Here is a 21223-nt window from a genome sequence, read left to right on the forward strand (position 1 = left end):
TTTCCCCCTGTTACAGGCTTAAGTCTGTGGGACCAGCTGTCCTCTTCTATTCGGTTTTGAGACGTGTCCAATTACTTTGGATTCCTGCAGAAACCTTATTTTTCATATATTTTCTTGTCTACATTAAGCTGCTATAGAAAATTTGACCTGTGAAATGTCTGTTAAGCAGCCTATTAAGTAACATATCTTGTTAAAAACAGATTAATCCCCTTACAAGAATAGTAGTGTGAATTTGTATTCTTCATATCATACTATAGTCTTAGTAAGAGATGCTTGCTTGAAATTCTCCTTAATTAGAGTCAATTCTAAGCAACAGCTCTCAGCACTTATAGACTGCTCTTCATCAGAGGCTCTAATGTACTTTACAAAGATGGGTATATCCTCTTTTTACACAGGAGGAAGGTGAAGCACATGGAAGTTAAGTGGCTTGCTCAGAGACACACACTGACTCAGTGGCACAGCTGTAAACAGAATACAAGAATCCTGACTTGCAGTCCCCTGCTCAACCACTATCGCACATTGCCTCCTGTAATAGCCCCTTGACCAAGAGAAACCCCAACAATAATCCACTAACTGGCACAGACATGCCTTTACATTGCATCACTATTTCCATCTGGGAATTAAGCACCATGCAGGGTCAGGCATTATACCTATTTTATGCAAAATGACAACACACACAGTTACGTTAGAAAGGATAAAACCCCATGCTTCACTGTCAGAGCCAGCTACTAATTGGTGGGGTTAGGAAGAAACTACCCCTATAACCAGATTAATCCACAAGTGGCCACTTCAGGGTTTCCTGCACCTTCTTCTGAAGCAGTTGGTCCTGGCCACTGTCTGAGAGACACGATACTGCATTATATGGATCACTGGCTTGATTCAATATGGCACTTCCTATGTGCCTTTCTGATGTCACCAAACAAGCAGGCCATTTCCCATGTGGGGTTTAAAATAAGACTCCAAAGACCACTATCATCACTCCCACAGAACACCTAATAGTATCTAACACAAACTCATTTTAACCTTCAGGTGAGGGAAAGAATAAAGACCAGTCTGAGGATTCTAAATACCACAGTATATAATCCCAAATCTCTCCTTTGGCCTGAGTGCTCATCTGCAGCTAAACAAAGCAGTGCTGGACATAATTTCTCTTTAATTTAATTCCCTAGAATTTTCATAGTAGAGAGGAAAAAGAGGGAAACCCAATGTCAGTAACACTTTTAACTACTCTGAAACTTTTAATTATGTAACAATGTCCAAGTGGGATTGTCACAGTCCCATCTATAGAGAACACTTGAATGTGAAGCAGCCAAGCCATAAAAGGCAATGCAGCTGAAAAGCTGGCAATACTACAGCTCTGAAGAACACATCCTTTCCCATTAACTCTGATACTTGTGCTATTCTGACCTTTACCCACCACATTTAACTTCGGTGAAAAAACACACTCACCGCAGTATGACATTACAAAAACATGTCACTGTAAACTCCCTGCTCGAGGGAAAAAAAAACAAACCAAACTCCTCCAAACTGATTTAGAGTTCCTTACCTAGAATCAGATTCACACCAACTCATCCTCTGATGCTCCCTTTAACTCCTCAGGCTACTTATGAGGCACGATACAGTTTTCTCCCCAATATGGACTTTTTGAAATGCTCCTACATTTAACTTAATTTCATAGGTCTGTTCTCCTGAACTCTACTTAAGTAACAACTGCAATTTAACTCTAGTCCTTTTAATTTTCTTTCTGAGCAATATATCTCTGACAAAAAAGATATGGGGAATATTATCTCACTTACTCTGAGGCTGCAAACAAGATTGATTTCCTTTCTTCACACTGCATTTCCTGCCTGTAGCTATCCTTCGTAAATGTTTATCGATTTCCTTGTCTTCTCTACTTGCATATTTGCTGCCATGCGTGAAGGGAGCTGATTCCTGAGTACTATACCTGCTCAAAGCCCTTAGTGTTACTGTTTAATGTTTCATAAATACATATAGGGGACAGACAGACTCACTCACGAATTAGGATTTAACAGAACATAATTTAGTGGCTGGAGATAATTCTGCAGTCAAAGCGAAACAAGAAGATAAGAGCAAACATGAGATCATTTATTTTCCAGATCTGGTCTCACTGAAATCAACAAAAATGTTTTAAATTTGTACAATCTGTAAATGTTATTTTCAGGTTGATGTTCTCTACAAAACAGAACTCTACAAATTGCTGTAACGTACAAGACAGAAGCAGCCAATCATGATCTGAGCAAACAGCGGTCTCTTCAGATACTGCTACATGTTAAAAGAAGCTCATTTTATAGAAATGAAGCAATGAGACCATGAAAAAGGTCTTGTCTTATTCTGCAGAGTTAAAGTTTGAATATTTTCTGTATTTCACTGTACAATTGTGTCATCTCAATTTCAAATTCTGCATCTTGGTATTTTTCTTACAGCTATTCTCTAAATTAGTTTGTAAACAAACCAGTTTGGCTTGTAGCATTTATGTCTTTCTCATTAGAGGTACGCCTGAATGTAGTGATAACTGAAAAGCAAGGTGGGTGAGGTACTATCTTTTATTGGGCCAACTTCTGTTGGTGAGAGAGACAAGCTTTCGAGCTTACACAGAGCTCTTCTTCAGATCTAGGAAATGAACTCAGCCCTGGTCTATATTACAAACTTATGTCACTGTAACTATGTCACTCAGAGGTGTGGAAAATCCACTCCCCTGAGCAACACAGTTATTTTAACTTCCGGTGGTTAGTGACAGTGCTAAGTGGACAGGGAGGCTTCTCATATTTCAAGGGACATTCAAGGTGAAGTGGCCCGCTAACACTCCTCCAGTCATAGGAAGGAAAGGGGAGGTGGAAGCAGATGGGAGGGGGCATTGTTAGTGGGTTACAGATTGTTGTAATACACGATAAATCCAGTGTCTCTATTCAGTCCATGATTTTTAGTGTCTAGCAAAGTTATGAGCTCCCAGGCTCGTGTTTTGAAAGTATTCTGCAGGTTTAATTTGAGGATGAGGATTGATAGGTCAGATATCGCATGATAGCTTTGTGAAGTGTTCATTCATAAGTGATATGGTATTTTTGTCTATCATTTTCCTGTGAGAGTTCATTTGAGAGCATAGTGATTGTCTGGTTTCACCTACATAGCTGCTATGGGGGCAACAATCTAGACAATCTGTTCAAACCTTGTGTTTCGCAGTGACACTGAGTTAGGCCTTGTCTACACTATCACTTATGTTGGCAAAACTTATGTTGCCCAGGAGTGTGAAAAAGCACCTCCTGGAGCGACATAAGTTTCACCGGCATTAGTGGTAGTGTGAACAGGACTATGTCAGAAGGAGAGCTTCTCCTGCCGACATAGCTACCTCTGCTCATTGAAGGTGGTTTAATTATGTTGATGGAAGAGAGTGGCTACATGAGAGATCTTACAGCTGCGCAGCTGCATCAGTACAGCTGTGCCACTGTAAGGTCCCTAGTGTAGACATAACCGTAGTTTCCCAGATCTGAAGAAGAGCTCTCAGTAAGCTTGAAAGTTTGTCTCTCTCTAACCAACAGAAGTTGGTCCAATAAAAGATATTACCTCACCCGCCTTGTCTTGTTAATATTCTGGGACCAACACGGCTACAACAACACTGCATGTAGTGATAAGCGTAAGATACACTAGCAGAGTGAATGATAATACATAGCACTTTTCATCCACAAATCTCAACGCACTTCACCACCTCTGTAAAGTGTCATCATCCCCATTTTACAGATGGGGAAACTGAAGCACTGAGCAATGAAGTGATTTGCCAAATGGCACACAGGAAGTCTGTGGCAGAGCCCAGAACAGAACACAGGTCTCCTGACCTGCATTCCTGTTTTCCATGCACTGCATTAGCCTGACTTCTGCAAATTCTTTTCTTTAACATTATTTTGTAGTCTCTCTCTAAAAAAAAGTATATTTCTTGTTCAATCTTCTGGATTTTGAATTTAAGAAAAAAATAGATTTTAAGACCAGTTTTCCATTCACAAAGTTTCAGGGAACATGTTCTAAGATATATATAGTGAGAATGTTTTTAACCAGATCTGATGTTCCCATTAATTAGCTATTCTATCTTTTGCACATACAGCATATGTGAAAATGACAAATAATTCAGGAAACCATGTTGAACATCAGCACTTCTAATTATTCACACAAATGTATGCAGCTGAGTCACAGCAATGTGCTTATTTAAGCAGTTGATCAATAAGGAACATGGCATTCCCTTCGGAGTGTGAATGCTCGAACCCTGACCTGACCAAGCTATTTATTTTAAACATGGAGAGTCAGATGACAGGCAGGATGCAGTTACTGGCATGCCTGGCACGCAATACAGTCAGACATGTGCAGTGGAGTGGCCTGTTGTCTCTGTGCTTCTACTTCCTCTGGACTGTTTCTCTGTCTATACCAACATAACCACACACCCCTAGCGGACACAGTTTCTCTTTCTAGACCAACTCGAGCACACAACCTACTTGTCACCTCCCAGCCCACACTGGAGCCCCTATGGGGTACCATCAAACAACTACAACCCATGCTGAAAAAAATCTTTCCTGAACCACCTCTTCCAGTCTTTAAACAACCCCCCAACCTCATCATCAGATGCAAGTTCCCCACAGACCAGGACACACCAACTCAAAGCAGTGCCAGATCCTGCCAGAACAACAGATGAAAATCTGCAGAGATATCTTCACTGCTGCAACGAACAACACACCTTTCAAGATACACATGCCGGTGTACCAAATGCCCCAACAACTACATGGCTGAAACCAGACAATCACTACATTCTTGAATGAACTAACACAGGAAAATGATAAAAGACAAAAACACCCCATCATCTGCAGGTGAACACTTTTCACAAAGCGATCACTCTACAGCTGACCTATCAGTCCCCCTCTTCAAAGGAAACCTGCACAACACTTTCAAAAGATGAGCCTGGCCGCTTAAATTCATAACTTTGCTAGGCACTAAAAAATCATGGACTGAATAGAGATACTGGATTCATGGACTCATACAATGATCTTAACCCACTAACAATGCCCTCGCCCCAGCTACTTCCCTCCCCTTTCCTACATATGACTGGAAGGGTATTAATGGGCTACTTCACCTTGAATGGTCCCTTGAAATATGTGTTAACTACTTATGCTAAACAATCTGCTCCACCTCGTGTTCCGCTGACACACTCTGAGGTCAAGTCTACACTACAGATTTACATCAGTATAACTATGATGCTATGGGGTGTGAAAAATCCACATCCCGGAGCTACACAGTTATAATGACCTAACACTCCCCATCCCCATCCCAGTGTAGACAGCGCTATGTCAACGTGAGGGCTTCTCCTGTCAACCCAATTAATCCACCTCCAGGAAAGGGGGTAGCTTGCTGATGGGAGAAGCTCTCCTGTCGGCGTAGCAGCGTCTTCACTGAAGCAGCTGCACCAACGCAGCATTTTAAGTATAAACCTGCTCTGAATGAGTTTCCCAGACCTGAAGAAGAGCCCCAGGTAAGCTTGAAAGCTTCTCTCTCTCTCTCACCAACAGAAGTAGGTACTATAAAGTATATAGTATACTTTCCCACCTTGTCTCTGTAATATCCTGGGACCGACAGGGCTACTACAACACTGCATATATACTAACACAAAGCATACATGAAAGAGTAGTACCCAAAACAAGACCATTTAGAGACTACAGAACTAAGCAAAACAATGCAATGAACTATGGAGAAAAATCCTTTAGCAAAAGAAAATACAGGGACAACTTAAAAAGAAAAAAGTTTCCCTTGTGATGATGTTGGCTATACTATGATACACTGCAGAATTTTCAGATGCTTTGGGTCTTATCTGGCAACTGTTACTCACATGACAAATCAACATGCAGTAACTTTGCAGTTAGGCATTTGTATCACAGTAATGTGAATGTTTCCTTCTTAAGTCTCCACAAACTGCTTTTTAATCTTCACTAAAAGGTCCAGATATTCTGGTAACAACTTTGCCAGCCTTGAGATTTTTCTGGAAAAATATTTTTTTCAAGGCATCTGACCTACAGACGAGTTGAACAGCTTAACAACCCAGGTAAAACATATCCATAGCCTTCATGACCATCATCATTTACACCAAGCAAAGTGGGTATAAAAGGCTACCAGATCAGAATGGTAGCATTTTGTTCCAATTTTGTACTAGTGTAAATGAGTGTACAAGGTGCAAGACAATGGGGAATCAGACCTGTTACCACCTGATGGCCTGTGTGAATGGAGTTGGGGCCTGATTCAACTACTTTTGAAGTCATTGGGAAAATTTCCATTGGCTTCAATGGGAGGTGTGTAATGGAGTGCACTCACCTCTCACGAGCGCCCCCGGTGGAGTGTGCATGGGCCTGCAGTGTTTCTCAATTCCCTCTGCTCACGGTGCCACCTGTTGGCTGCTGCGCATATCAAGTGGGTCTCCGGTGACACAGCCCTCCAGCCAAGTCACACTCTGTTCACATGCAAAACGGAACAAAACAAACCCCTTCCAAGGTATGCTGTCCAATCGGGCCTAACTCAAAATCCTCAGTAATGTCCTGCAGCCCTCCCTGGGCTCAGTACTTTCACTGTCCAGTGGAGCCCATCATGGTGCCCCTCCACTGGCAAAGTCTCTATAGCTCTCCCCGGACCCAATCTCAGTCTGACCAACAGGGTGTCTCTCAGTACCCTACTTGGCCAGATTGCATGCAAAGGTTCCTGCTCTGGGATGAAGTAGCACCCCCAGGGCTTCCTACCTGGAGGCTCTTCGCCTGCCCTTTGGTCCTCGGCTCTCCAGCTGGGTCAATCTCAGTTCTGCCCCCTTCCAAGGGGTGGGGGATAACAGTTCCAAGTACAATCCCTTTCCTGGGCCTGTCTAAACTCCCATCTCCCCTGTGACTTGCAATACACAGGATATAGACTTCAAGAAAAAAAAATTACTATGATCAACAAATACATATCCCTGTTGATGCAAGATTTATTCCCCCTAAGAAAAAATGTTTTAGATATTAAACTGATCGTGTATTTGATCATGGCTGAAAAGTAAAGAAGTGGCTATTCCTGAAAAGCAAAGTAAGATTGGCCTTTATATAGTATTATAAACACAAAACTACATTAAGAGAACATTAAGGTTGCAAAGTCAAGAACTTGAAAGTGAGGGAATGCCACATTTAATGTTCCCAGCGCAACCTTAATTTGCCCCCTTTATCTATAGGCCTTATCAAACAGTCTTTAATTACATCATCACATACTATATTTTCAACAAAAAGAAAAGGAGTACTTGTGGCACCTTAGAGACTAACCAACAGGATCCCTATCTTCATCAGTGCACAGAACGGACAGCACTCACCTAATGAGCAGCTATTTACTATTTTGTTTTCTCTTCATTGTTCAGCGTCTGGCCTCGTGCTTTATTTACTCCACACTATTTACAGGCTGCTCTGAAGACAGAATTATTAATTGTCTCATGGGCTTTTCTATGCCATTCGTCACTATAGTTTCTGAGTGCTTCACAGACAATTTTATGTGCACAACACAGGGGAAATTTTACCCATAATGCAGAAGATGGAAACAGCAGAAGTGTGTAATATTCTCATACATCTGTATCCAAAAAAAGAGATGGATCTGGTTGATCTGGTTTTAGACTTACAGGCCTTGACAGTGCCCCTTTAAGTAGTTTGTTCTTAATAATCTGAAACCTGAGCCCTTAGGACTCTGTTCCAGCTTTCTTAAACTTAGACATGCATAGCTGCCCATACCCAGAAGGGCATGGGCTGCACTGAATTCTTCTCAAAGAACATCCAAATCATGGGATTGAGCCTGTTCCAGTTGGAGTATTTCCATTTGGAATTAGGCCCTTTCCTATTGCACACAAGGTACTGGGCTATGGCATACAGTACTGTATTTTAATGCCTGTGTAAAATATAACGGCTTTTTTTTGGGCACATCACTTTATTTGGGATTCTACCATGAAGGACAAAGAGACTTTCCATCAGTACACAGGAACTTCCACATCACCTCGAATGGATGAGGATTCCAAATATGTATTGCCAAAGCTCCCTCCCTCTCTTCCTTTAAAACAACTTCACCTGTCACTGGAGGTTTCCATAATTAATGGCCACACTCAGCTAGATTGTTCTGTATTATTATGATTTTTTTGTATTGTGCTTACTGCTACCTTTAAGACTCTAAGCATTTTGGTGCCAAGACCTGTTATTTGTTTGGCACAGTTCATCCAATGTATAGCACTGTGCACACTTGAAGCACAATACAAATAATAAGCACCATGACAAGATTTTTTCTGATGGACCACAGCTATTGACTAACAAATTCAGTTGCTTGGACTTTTAAATATATGGGAAAGTGCACAAAATCCTAAATGGACATTTTGCTTCGGGTTTTATATAAATATACATAAATAAAATTAAAATAACTATGTTTTAACTAGAAGAGGAAATCAATTTAATTTTTGAAGGCACACTATCAACTTTTATTCTTTTTTTACATTTAAATTGAATCCTAGGGTAAATGAGCTATTTTAAGCACCATGCTTACTGGAGATGTATTTGACATGGGGTGAAATTCTGGTCCTATTAAAGTCAATGACAAAACTGCCATGGACTTCTGTGGGGTCAGAAAGCGTAGAACAATGGTTCTCAAACTTTTTTCATTTGTGGTCCCCCTTGGAAATTTCAAATGGAGGTGCGAGCCCCTTTGGAAACCTATTGTCTATATACAGTACACCCTCGCTATAATGCCCTTCAGAATAATGAACCTTTGGCTATGATGAACCCGGTCCCTGGATCCCAACTCCAGGCCCAGAGCTGGAGGAGCTGTCAGCCCCCGCTGCAGAACTCTTTTGCTATGATGAACCCCAATGGCTTGGATCCCAAGGGGTATGTTAAAGCGAGGGTGTACTGTATAGAGTTGAACCCCAATGGCTTGGATCCCAAGGGGTATGTTAAAGCGAGGGTGTACTGTACAGAGTTGAATTCTGTTCAGTCAGTTTTCAGTCTAAGGCTATGTCTACACTTCCATTTATGTCAGGAAAACGTATGTCGCTGATGGGTGTGAATATTCCACCCCCGAGTGACATAAATTACACCTGCATAAGCATGATTGTGCACAGCACTATGTCAGTGGAAGAGCTTCTCCCACCGACACAGCTACCACTGCTCACTGGGGGTGGATTAATTATGTCAATGGGACAGCTCTCTCCCATTGGCATAGAGCAGCTATACTGGAGATCTTACACTGCTGCAAGCTCTCTAGTGTAGACATAGCCTAAGTCTTTCGCGAGCCCCAGACAATAGAACACCAGAAGCAAGCCTATTGACACTACAGCGCTCAGCATTGTTAACGTCAATGCAGCTGAACTGGGGTCAGGGATGGTGGGAAATTTTTGAAAAACTTCCCTAGTGTAGACAAAGCATTACTCTTTCCAGCTGGGCTGGGGTTGCTGGCAGCAGAGCTTGGTGTATGCCATCTCAGTATATCTCACTTAGCCTCTGTATGCCCCTTTGAGGGTGGAAACAAAATGTATTCCAAATTCTCCAAAGGAGAATAATGACATTGTGTGACTGCACTGAAGGAGCCATGGAGGTTTGTGTGTAATTTTAAACTTAAAGGAATCCCTGAGAGACACACAGGACACAAGTTTCAGAGTAGCAGCCGTGTTAGTCTGTATTCGCAAAAAGAAAAGGAGGACTTCTGGCACCTTAGAGACTAACCAATTTATTTGAGCATAAGCTTTCGTGAGCTACAGCTCACTTCATCGGATGCATGCAGTAGAAAATACAGTGGGGAGATTTTATATACACAGAGAACATGAACCAATGGGTGTTTATCAGGACACAAGCAAGATCAGATCAGAGCTATCTGTCCGATATTAAAAATTGCTCATGTGAAACATTTTACTTATGAAAAGTTGTGATGAAACAGCCTTATTTGTCTTGCAGAAACAAACAGTGATTGTCCCCATGGGTTGAGTTTCAGCTTTATGTCACTCTATTCTATTGATATTGCAGGTACATGGAGAAGTAATATTGCAAAGCAGCACAATTATCTTCGATTAATTTACATGCAGATGGTTCAGCAAAAAGTGTTCTATGCCTGGACATTTCAAAATAGATTGAGTACAAGGGTTTTTCCATTTTCTATCTGACCCCTTTACATAGTCTAACTAAATTATGATATAGTAGAATACATTTTAACCAGCTGCTTTTTTCCTTCTCTGCTTTTCATTGTTTATCGTTCCAAAGGGCATAATATAAGACTGGCACCATAGTGGTTAATATCAAAGAAGCTCTGTCAATTTAACAATTAACCTTTCTATCTAAAAGTTCTCCCTAATATCATTACAAGTTACTCTTAAAATTCTTATCACCGGAAGAGATTAGAGAAAGTAATAATTTTTCTCTGTTTACCCACTTTATTTAATTTGTGCCTATGGCAGCTCTTTGTAGATAGGCCGTTGCAGTTTCTCCCATGTAGGACATAGGAAATATACTGGATCAGATGTGTGATCTATTTAGTCCAGTACTCTGTCTTTGACACTGGCCAGCAAAAGGATTCTCAGAGAGAGGGGAAGATGGGATTTGCCTTACCAAGTGGGGGGTCAGTGTTAATGAGACAATTCAGTTAAAGTGGAAGTGGGCTATTTTCAACAGTAAGGAACTCCCGTCTTTTCATGAACTGCGTATTTATACCTGCCTACTGTATTTTCCACTCCATGCACCTGATGAAGTGGGTTTTAGCCCACGAAAGCTTATGCCCAAATAAATTTGTTAGTCTCTAAGGTGCCACAAATACTCCTCGTTGTTTTAGAAGGTGACAGAAGTTGCCTTCCCTCTCGATCAGTTAACCTCAGAGGCAGGAAATGCTGTCTCTTGAGAAGAAATCTTTGCTTCTAAGATCTGGTCTTGAGGTTCTCTCTCTCTTGTTTGTGACAACAGTCATGTAACCAAAGTTTAGCACTGTGAACAGTGTCATGAAATACATGAGTATCTTTACATGTGTGTATTTATTTATTTGGTGTTTTTCAGATGTGTGATTTAATCTTGGTCTTTTAGATAATCTTTAAATTCGACAGCTGCGGTGTAACGGAAGGTGCACTGTGGTCCTGGTAGCACGAGAGCTGCTGCAGGAGGAGGAGGTGCAATAGTGATGGCTATAGGGATCCCAGGAGCTTCACTAAGCCCCACAGGTTGGGAAATGCAGAGAAGCTTCATGTGAGTGGATGTGGCCAGAGGGCACTAGTGTGGATGGAGGATGGGCAGTGATGGGGCTTAGAAGTGACAGGAAGATGGGCAGGCGGTAGAAGAGAAGGGAAGCTGAAGCACTTCAGTCCTGCAGTTTCAAGAGAAGAACTCCACAGAAGCAAAGCTTCAGGGACCCTGGCGATGCGCTACTCCAGTGGCCCACTCTTCAAGTGGCTCTGCTGAGCCATCTGGCCTTGGGGACATAGGCGAGGTATCAAATCAGGGGAGTTGGGCATGAAATCTGCTCAGAGCTGGGTATTGCAGAGTATGTGGAGAATGTGCATCCTCGCCCTCAAGTCCTTGATATGGGACTACTCAGATACTTAAAAGTTAAGCACGAAGGGTTCGGCTGGATCAGGGCCAAAGTGCTCTGCACCTTGAATGATCAAGCACACAATCAGGGTTACACTGTATTGTACTGTTGCTCATAAAGCCATGATATTGCATTAACACTATCAAAAAAAAAAAAAGATATTTTGGGCTTTACAAACATTCCAACAACCCTGGAATAAATAATAGGTTAGCTACCCCTAGCTTTTCTGGCTCCTCATAAAACACCCTGCCATCTGGATCTTCTCATTGAACAAGTTCAATTTCTATTGATATTAAACAGAAAGATGCAATAATGGCAGAACTGTCCCCATAAAGCTGTCACAAGACATCTGCCTGTGACAAAGATGGCAATTCTTCACAAATCCTCCAGTCATTCAAAAAAAAAAAACAAAAACAAAAACCAACACCACAACAATAAACCCTAGATTTGTAAATTAAAACCTCAACTCAAACAATTTGCATTATTTTTAAATAAGTAATTAATCCTTTTCATCTGATCTTAGTGCACTTCTGTATATAAAAGCATATGTATGCATCTGCATGTGTGTATTACTACATATCATTTTCCATTACAAAAAAATACTCTAGCCTAATTATAAACACGTGCTTCTTCATGGTTACAGAAACCTAAACATGTTCATATTTAGGGTCTGGCTGTGGCCCCAGCTAACCAGCATATCCACCTGCAGCTCTGGTTCTACCACCACTACATCTTTGTTCCTTCATTCACTTACATTAGAGTAGATTTCACAGAGGTCCATTTCAGTGCTACTTTGGATAGATCACAAAGGGAATGCAATTGGATGAGACATGTGCATGGTGTGCGCACTCAACCTCTCCTCCCCTTAGGCCTCGGACTCAATCTTCCTACACAATATTAAAAAAGTGCCACTGGCTACAGAAGACATCCTGCTTCATTGCCATGATAAGTTGCTGCTTTGAGAAACACTTCATTATTCATGCTATATCTCAGAATATGTTAACCATATTTGTACTTATTAAAAGATATACTATTTCCTGATCAGAAACCTTCATGCAATAAACTAATGGAGATAATTTTAAGGATTTCATAGCTCAACCTGCACAAAAGTCAGAATAAAACCTCTTAAATTGAAACTCACTCATAGTAAATGGATTTGCTGGGCACACAGCCAGAAAATGACCTTCACTAGGTTTTCCTCATGTGCAGAAATAGCCAAGGGGTGTATAAAAAGTATCTCTCAACCCTGTCTAAAATAGGTCTTCCTCTTTCAAACCATTAACCACAATAAGCATTTATCGCCTCCCTAGTTTTAGCATTAAACAAGCTGCAGTTAGTAGTCAGTTGGAGGTTTTGCAATGTATTCACAAAAAGAAAAGGAGTACTTGTGGCACCTTAGAGACTAACCAATTTATTTGAGCATGAGCTTTCGTGAGCTACAGCTCACTTCTTCGGATGCATACTGTGGAAACTGCAGAAGACATTATATACACAGAGACCATGAAACAATACTGTTTCATGGTATTCATAGTATTGTTTCATGGTCTCTGTGTATATAATGTCTTCTGCAGTTTCCACAGTATGCATCCGATGAAGTGAGCTGTAGCTCACGAAAGCTCATGCTCAAATAAATTGGTTAGTCTCTAAGGTGCCACAAGTACTCCTTTTCTTTTTGCGAATACAGACTAACACGGCTGTTACTCTGAAACCTGTCAATGTATTCACAGTTATTTGCAGTGTGGATCTGGAAGTGTGAATTTCACAGTGGAAGATACTAGTTATCAGCTATGGGCAGAGAGTAAAGAGAGGTTTGTTATCTGAATTATTATATTTTTACTAACTTTTCTACAGCTATCTGCCTCACTGATACTCTATCACTTTCCAAATCTCAGCTTTCAAATGAGACATAAAACTATGTTTCTGAGCACCTGTGGTCATTAAAAATTCCCATAACACTTTTAGTAAGAGAAGGGATATTAACAACAAATTCTAAACCAGTTAACTAGATTCTGCCTACCTAAATTAACCTTGTATTTTCCAGTTGGATATGGTGTTCTTCCTTACTTCCTATCCTAAAACATTGAGTATCCTTATGTATCAAACTGCTGTCGTGTTTTGCCCCAGAGCTGTCTGCATTTCACAATTGATCGCCTGACCCCTATATATAATTGTATATGTCACTTTGTTAAGTTTGCAATAAGGTTTGGAAATCTTCAGGAGGAAAAGAGGTAGACAAATAAATGGAATTATCATGATCCTTAAACATATCTTTTCTTTACTGCCTCATCTCTTCATTTCTTTCTCGGCTGTTACTTAACTTTCTAATAGTACTATTTAGTTTTGTAAAGCATTTGGAGCTGTATTTTGCATGAAAGACATGATGACTATAAAATTGTATGATCGTATAATGTCTTCATTAAGCTTGTTAGAATATTCCATAGTTAATTAGATATTTTCATTACATGAATGAATGACTCCTGTGCAGCTTTTACCTGGCAACATAAACCTTATTTTTAACTTCTATAATTAAAAATTTGGATTGAGAACATGTGTCCATAGCTCCTATAGAGGCATAATCTAGTGTACAGGTCACAGGACTGGGACTCTAGAGATTGGGTATTCCCAGCTCTGCCACTGACCTGCTGGTGACCTTGGGCAAGTCACTTCATCCCTCTGTGCCTCTGTTTCCCCACCCACTCTGTCTGTCTTGTCTGTTTAGACTGCAAGCTCTCTGGGACAAAGAGTCTCTATCTATGTGTCTGTACAACCACCAGCACAATGGTTGAGGCTTCTAGGCCCTACCGTAACATAAATAACGCATGTGAATGTGTGAAAGCCATTAAGCACTCTTCCAGTGCCAGATTCCGCCAGCCTTTTTCATACTGAGTAGTGCCGTACTCCATGAAAAGTCTCATTGATATTAGTATGACTACTTGAAGAGTAAGGTACTATTCAGCGTGAATAAAGGGGACAGAGTTCCTTCGAATGATTTACTCTTCTCCAGCACCAGTATCATGGAGTCCATCAGATGCAAACAAGCGAGTTTACTACCAAAAATAGACTCAAAGTGGAATGCATGATGTGACCAAATTAAAAGCACGGCTTGACCTTTGCTGCCAAACATATTTATGTTTCACAAAAATAATCTTTGCCTGATTTTTCTGACAGCTCCCTCGTGATCGACAGAAGGTCATGCGCCAAAGTATGTGATCTGTTCTATAAAAACATAAGGCAGCCAGGATTCTCACTGAGCTCCAAACCTGGCCAAGACAGAAGCAGCACAAAGTATTTGCCTTTTTATCAATCGACTGCATGGCCACTGTCAGCCTCCAGCCATATCTGCCATTCTGGATCAACAGCCTCTCCCCATACTTTTACTAGTAGCAACTCTCCAGTCTGCAATATGTTAGCTATGCAGACATTAATTATATCTTTCACAGCTAGAAGAGATCTGTGAAGCTAAAAAGTTTGTCCCTTCCACCAACAGAAGTTGGTCCAATAAAAGATATTACCTCACATACCTCATCATGGTCTAATTATATATTTATACCAAACAGAGGGCAGAGCCCTCCACAGCAAATTTCCAGAAATCCTGAACCATTCATGAGTGTGTATCATAAATGTTTTTGCAAGAATATCAAACCTCTGTGATATTTATCACACCAACAGTTTCCCCCCTCCTACAAAGCCCAGTGTGAGTGATGCATTATTTATATTTTACAGCAAGAAACAACAGAGAGATGTACAACATGTCTGAAAAGAGCCTGAAGGGAAATAGCAGCTTGCTTTTCAATATTACTCATCAATATGAAAGCTATGCAAATCAGACAAGGACTCAACAGTTCAGGCATTCTACATTCATGAGACAAACACAAACCAACAATGGTGGATCACAGTCTTCCATTTCTACAGGCAAGAGCAAGTAAACTTTATTGTCACATACTGTCTGCTATACCGTCATTGCTATTAGCTACTATCAATAGACCCAATATGCTGTCTGAACTTGGCTTCTGCACTGGCTCTCATTAGAGTGACACTAATGACTTACTTTTCACTCACACATCACACATTTACAGTGTATCTACTTCACTTTTACTACATATTAATACCAGTCACTTTATTCACAAGAAAAAGATACCAAATCCCACTTCCTTTTGCTATAAAACACCCACAGAAATGTGTTTCATTTGACACATGTTCCAACTGTCTTGCCTTAATTAACTGACAGGATCTTTCTGTTAAAAAAAAAATTCTCCCCTCAATTATGAGCTGAAACATTTGAAGTGACAGAAGAATACTAGATTAGCATGCTTCCTCCTTTGGCCTTGTATGTTCTTTTCTTCCGTTGACTCTCTGTCCATTCCCTCTGTTTGCTTTTTGTATCATCAATGATACACTCTCTCATTCTGGCAGCAGGAAGTCCACCATGAGCAAGTGTGCAATAATGCCACATGGATATGCTGGATGAAAGGTGATGGAGGTGGTTGTGGGATCTTCCACATGGGGTCTATATAGAAAGTACCCTCTATGGGTATGTGTACACTGCAATTAAAAACTATCAGCTGGCCCGTGCCAGCTGACTCGGGCTAAGGGGCTGTTTAACTGAGGTGTAGATGTTCAGACTCAGACTGGAGCCTGGGCTCTAGGGTGGGATGGTCCCAGAGCTCGGGCTGCAGCATGAGCTCAAACATATACACCGCAGTTAAACAGCCCCACAAGCCTGAGCCTCAGAAGCCTGAGTCAGCTGGCGTGGGCCCGCTACGGGTGTCTAACTGCAGTGTAGACATACCCCATGCTATTAATACTGCTCAGGCACAATGGCCTCAGAAGACTGTTTGACATTCTGCAAATTAAAGGCATGCCAAGATATACGATCACTATAGGCAGACTTCTCGTCCTCCTCGGACTGTACTAAGCAGATGATGCTTTTCAGGGCCACAATCAAGCAAAGCACTTTCTGTGGTACTATCTGCAGGTGCTTAAGTGCTCTGATGGATAAGGGGCCCAATTACTCAATAGGGTTGCCAGTTTTGGTTGGACATTTTCCTGGAGGTTTCATCACATGATAATCTTTAATTAAAGACTAATCTTTAATTCCTGAAGACTCCAGGACAATCCTGGAAGGTTGGCAACCCCCACTGAGTACTTTTCAGGATGGACCCCTAGTTTGCTAGCTATCTAGAGTTATTGTTTAAAAATGAAATCTTGGGGCCTGATTCTCCCCTGCTTTGCCCCTTGTGTAGACATTTACCTGTGCAAAGTGGGTGCAAACACTGCCATATGGAGAACTATGATCTTGTAGCATTTTTGCCCACTTTGCACAGGGGTGAATATCTACACAAGGGGTAAAACAGGAGAGAACCAGGCCCTAGCTATCTGCTGTTCTAAATTCCAGGCATTGCAGAAGAAAAGCAGCTATGGACACATCCTGTATAAGGACCATGGATGTATCAGCTACTACCTAGAAACTCATATAAGCATATACCTTTGCTAATTTTAGCAGAGTGGGAGTAAATCTGAGTAAAAAAATGGATTCCCCCCCCCCCGCCCAATCACAAAAATTTGCAAAAAAAACCCCTAAACACCTATTTTTTATTAGCTACAATTTTAGACAACGTTTTGTTAACCAGCTCTAGCATGGTAAGGGATGGTGGTCCAGTCCACCGATCAGAATTCTTTCAGCTAGTCTCTGAGATGAAGCATTTTTGTTTATTGCATGCTAAACGCTATACTACTGTACAAACCATGTTTTTTTGGCTGAAGATGCCTCAAGCACATTTGGGTTTTATGACATTATTTAGAGAATGTCGTCCTGCAGGTGTTGCTGTCTGATGCTATAATGTTTGATTCGAACAGTTCAGTGGTTTCGCCTGTGCATGTACCCATTTTTCCCCCCTATGCTCAGTTCATTAGCAAACCTTGATCGTGTTTAGTAACTTTGTGTTAACCTCCTGTCAAAAGATTTGCTTACCATTGAACTCTACTACCATTAATCATCTGCTTTAAATAGATAATTAATTGTGAACGAGTAAAAACAAATCCATTACCGATTTCCTTTCCTGTTTCAGCTCTTGCACAAAGCGGGTTAACTCTGCAGTGATCTGAGAAGTCATGTTTTCCGAAACGACTTCATGCTGGCCAGCATAGTCATTCATTTCATTCAGTGTGGCTAGGAAGGCTTTGCATGATGTGTACCTGCAAAAGAGAAAAAATACAGAATACTTTTAGTCCATTTGTTTTCAGGAACACACACTCCAAAGGGAACTTGCATTCCTCCCAGCATTCAGTATTACTGCACAAGATGGGATCTTAGCACAAGTTCATTGGCAGGAGTTTACTGAAAGGGAGCCCCATGCCATGCAGTGGCAGTTCTCAGAAAATAACCATGACATAATTATAGTTTTACAGTGGCCTCTCTTATAAATACCAAAAGTATTTGGGCTTTACCAATCGAAAAATCATTCAGAAAATATTTTCTGGCTTCACTAACCATTATGTCCCTGATCCTGCTGTTTGCTGCACTCAGGCATAGCAGCACACCTATTTCAGTGAATTGCCTAAATGATTAACATTTAGTTAATGTGATACATACATACTAGTAAAAGAAAGGAAGAAATACTTTCTAAGCATTATTTAGATGTGGATCAATCAGAGTTTATCTAAAACCCTTTCAAGATGATGTTCACTTTTTGCAAGGTGTTTGTCCTCAATACTTTGTGAGGTATTTCCCCACCCCCGCCCCCGTGTCTCTTTAGCAGCTTCTAGTGATTGCCACAAAATTTATTTTCCATGGGTGACAGCATCTGTAACACTGCATTCCATGTATTATTAAAAAAGGGAAAAAATAAGCTTCCATGCATCTGGTTAATTTCAGGAAGGCAGATTATATCATTCGCATGCACAGAACTGAGCCAGCAGAGCAGCATTTAATGCCCCCAGCACAGGCTGGAGTGCTGACCAACTGGAGGAGAGAGCAGCTAAGGAGAGTTGCACTTCTAGATACTAGAATTATCCTATTAGTGTTAGATGCTTATTGCAGCTTCCCGTGCTAGGAGCACATAAATGATAGCAGTACTTAAAGGGACAAAGGTAATGGAAAGGGGTAGGAATAAAGGTGAGAGTAATAAGAGGGGGATGTGGGAAGCAAGTGAAGAGAGGCAACAGTGAGTGAGTGAGTGTACACAAACGTAATGGGGAGCAAAAGAAAAGACTGAAAGATAGGTAGCTATGCAAGGGGGGGAAAAAACAGCAAGGGAGAGAGACCAAAAAAGGTATCGTTATTGGAATCAGCTACACTTATCAGTCCTGGTCAAGCAGCATTGCATCCAGAAAAGCAGACTGCAGAAGCAGTAGGGGAGGGTCACAGCCCTGACTTATAGTTAGAAAACAACCATCCAACCACTAAAACCAAATAATGACACAAGGGGCCATATTCTCAGATAGTGTAAATTGGTCTAGCAGCTGTTTTACAACAGCTGAGTATCTGACCCAAAATCTAGATAAACCTAATTATATAAACTATTGAGTCCACAACTGTACTCACTGAAGTCAATTGAAACATTCCCATTGGCTTCAATGGATGCAGAGGCCAGTCTATTTTCAGCTTCCAGTGGAGAAGAGCTAGTCCCTCATTTATACACTCCTCTACAGTTTGAATCTTTAAAAACTTGTGTGTAACTATAAGAATCTGCAGTTAACTACCTTTGAAAATGCTGGGTGCACTGATATAAGTCAAGAAATGTGAAATTTAGGTCTGACAGCCTGTCCTTTGGGAGATTCCCATTCTAGGATGCTCAGCTTGAAGAATTACTCTTGATCCAATCAATGTCAGAGAGATCCTTTAAAACATGTATGTGTTCTATCATCATTTGCATACATTTCCTCAATGTCAGCCATTGGAGGAGCTGTTTGGAAACAGCACTACCTATCTGGCCAGCACCATTCTAGCTGTCCCTGCCACTAGAGATACCATCTGGGTCTCTGGGTCAAGTGGGGACAGTTGGGGCAACACAACAATCTCCAGCAGCACCGAGTCAGGCACCCAGCTCTGCCCCCGGAGATGGAGAATCCAGCCGAGGAATCCTCCTCCTTTCACCCTCTTCCCCATGTACTGCCCATTCCTCCACTGATGTCATAACTTTACTCTTCATCCATTTAATAAAATGGACTGGACAACATAATAGCTTGGTGCTTATACGGGATTCTGCATTTTTAAAGCTCTGCGCTAACATTCTGGGACTATTCTTCCACTGAAATCAAGGGAGTTTAGCTATTGACTTCAAAGGAATGAAGATTAAGCCTCAGTTAATAAGGCTGGGATTTTCCAAGGGGCCTAAAAGAAATTAGGCACCCAATGTCCACTGATGTTCAATGGGAGTTGGGTGCTTAAGGACCAAATTTAAACCCCTTTGAGCTTTAGTATTAAGACATAATTTGCAGATAGGCCTTTTGTACAGCTAGTTCTACGTAGAGTACACACACTGCATGCCCAGCTAGCATGGGTATAAACAGCAGACGGTGAGGCACTGCTTAGGCAAGTAGAGTACAGACATGCCAGACCCTTAAGTTATATACCTTGCTCAGTTCGCTATACGTCCAAGCAGGGCCTCCCCCTGCTACAATGCTATTTTTAGCAGTGTAGCGTCCGGCTGCCTCCACACCTCAGTGAAAGACTCCTGCAGCAGGGAAAGGCTTTGGCAGAGGGGAGGCACTGGGGAAAGACACCGGCAGTTCCCCTCTGCTGGTGACTTTCCCCACTGCCTCCCCACTGCCCCGGAGCCTTTCACTGCCATGTATAGCTACACATCACAGTGTGGACACAGCCTGCTTTTCGCATGTAGCTACGCAGATCCTATCATTGGCTGCAAGTGTAGACAAGGCCTATTTCTAGGACTTCTATATTCTTTTACCACACTTGCTGCTTGATAATTTACTCCCCTCTCTCCACCCACTAAGACATATCCCCACCCATAGATTGATAATGAACATACTTGTATTCTTCCTCTTCTTTGGAGTTCTTTTTGGGTTGATATTTCTTTGAAAGGTTCCTGAAATTAAAAATAAATAAAAATAAATATATAAATAAGTTGTATCTTACAATTACCAGATAGTCTCCACATCCTTCCACACTCTCATCACCCTAGCATTTAGTTGTAATGCTTTGATACATTATTTATTATTTGTATTGCAGTAGTGCCCAAAGGCCAGCCCCCCATTGTGCTAGGCACCTCACAAACATATAACAAAGAGACAGTTCCTGGCCTGAAGATTTTACAATCTAAGTGTAAGACTATATACAACAAATAGATACATCTCTCTCTCTCTACTCAATGCTTTTTGTTAGCCTAATGTGCAAACACACTAACAAATCCACGGCCACCACGGCTGTAACTACGCTGCACATTCTGAACATCATGGTGGCAATAGTGACTGAACTCATTCTGTCCTGCTCCGTAAGCACATGCCTTGTCTACTTGAGCAAAAGAAAAACCTCCTGCAGCTATTAGCAGCATTAGGCCTATGACCCACACTTGAGCTGTTCTGATTCCATCCAGGAGAGAGCAGCAGTACATATACACATCAACCAGCCCATTACAGTATGATTTGCTATAGCAGACACCACCAGTGGCCC

The 21223-nt window shown here is 41.3% G+C and overlaps 1 protein-coding gene across 23 annotated transcripts in view; it reads right to left on the bottom strand.

The window, feature by feature from the left end:
• The window catches only part of FNBP1 (formin binding protein 1), a 162190-nt gene that overhangs the window by 62720 nt on the left and 78247 nt on the right, over window positions 1–21223 (bottom strand). For all 23 annotated transcript variants that reach the window (XM_077835577.1, XM_077835597.1, XM_077835584.1 and 20 more), the window contains 2 exons: window positions 20583–20639; window positions 17640–17787 (listed from right to left, as the gene is read on the bottom strand). In XM_077835577.1, the coding sequence (XP_077691703.1) occupies window positions 17640–17787; window positions 20583–20639 (205 nt within the window). The remainder of the gene's footprint in view (window positions 1–17639; window positions 17788–20582; window positions 20640–21223) is intronic.

The sequence above is a fragment of the Eretmochelys imbricata genome, chromosome 16 (genome assembly GCF_965152235.1).
Source record: "Eretmochelys imbricata isolate rEreImb1 chromosome 16, rEreImb1.hap1, whole genome shotgun sequence".
Classification (NCBI taxonomy): Eukaryota; Metazoa; Chordata; order Testudines; family Cheloniidae; genus Eretmochelys; species Eretmochelys imbricata.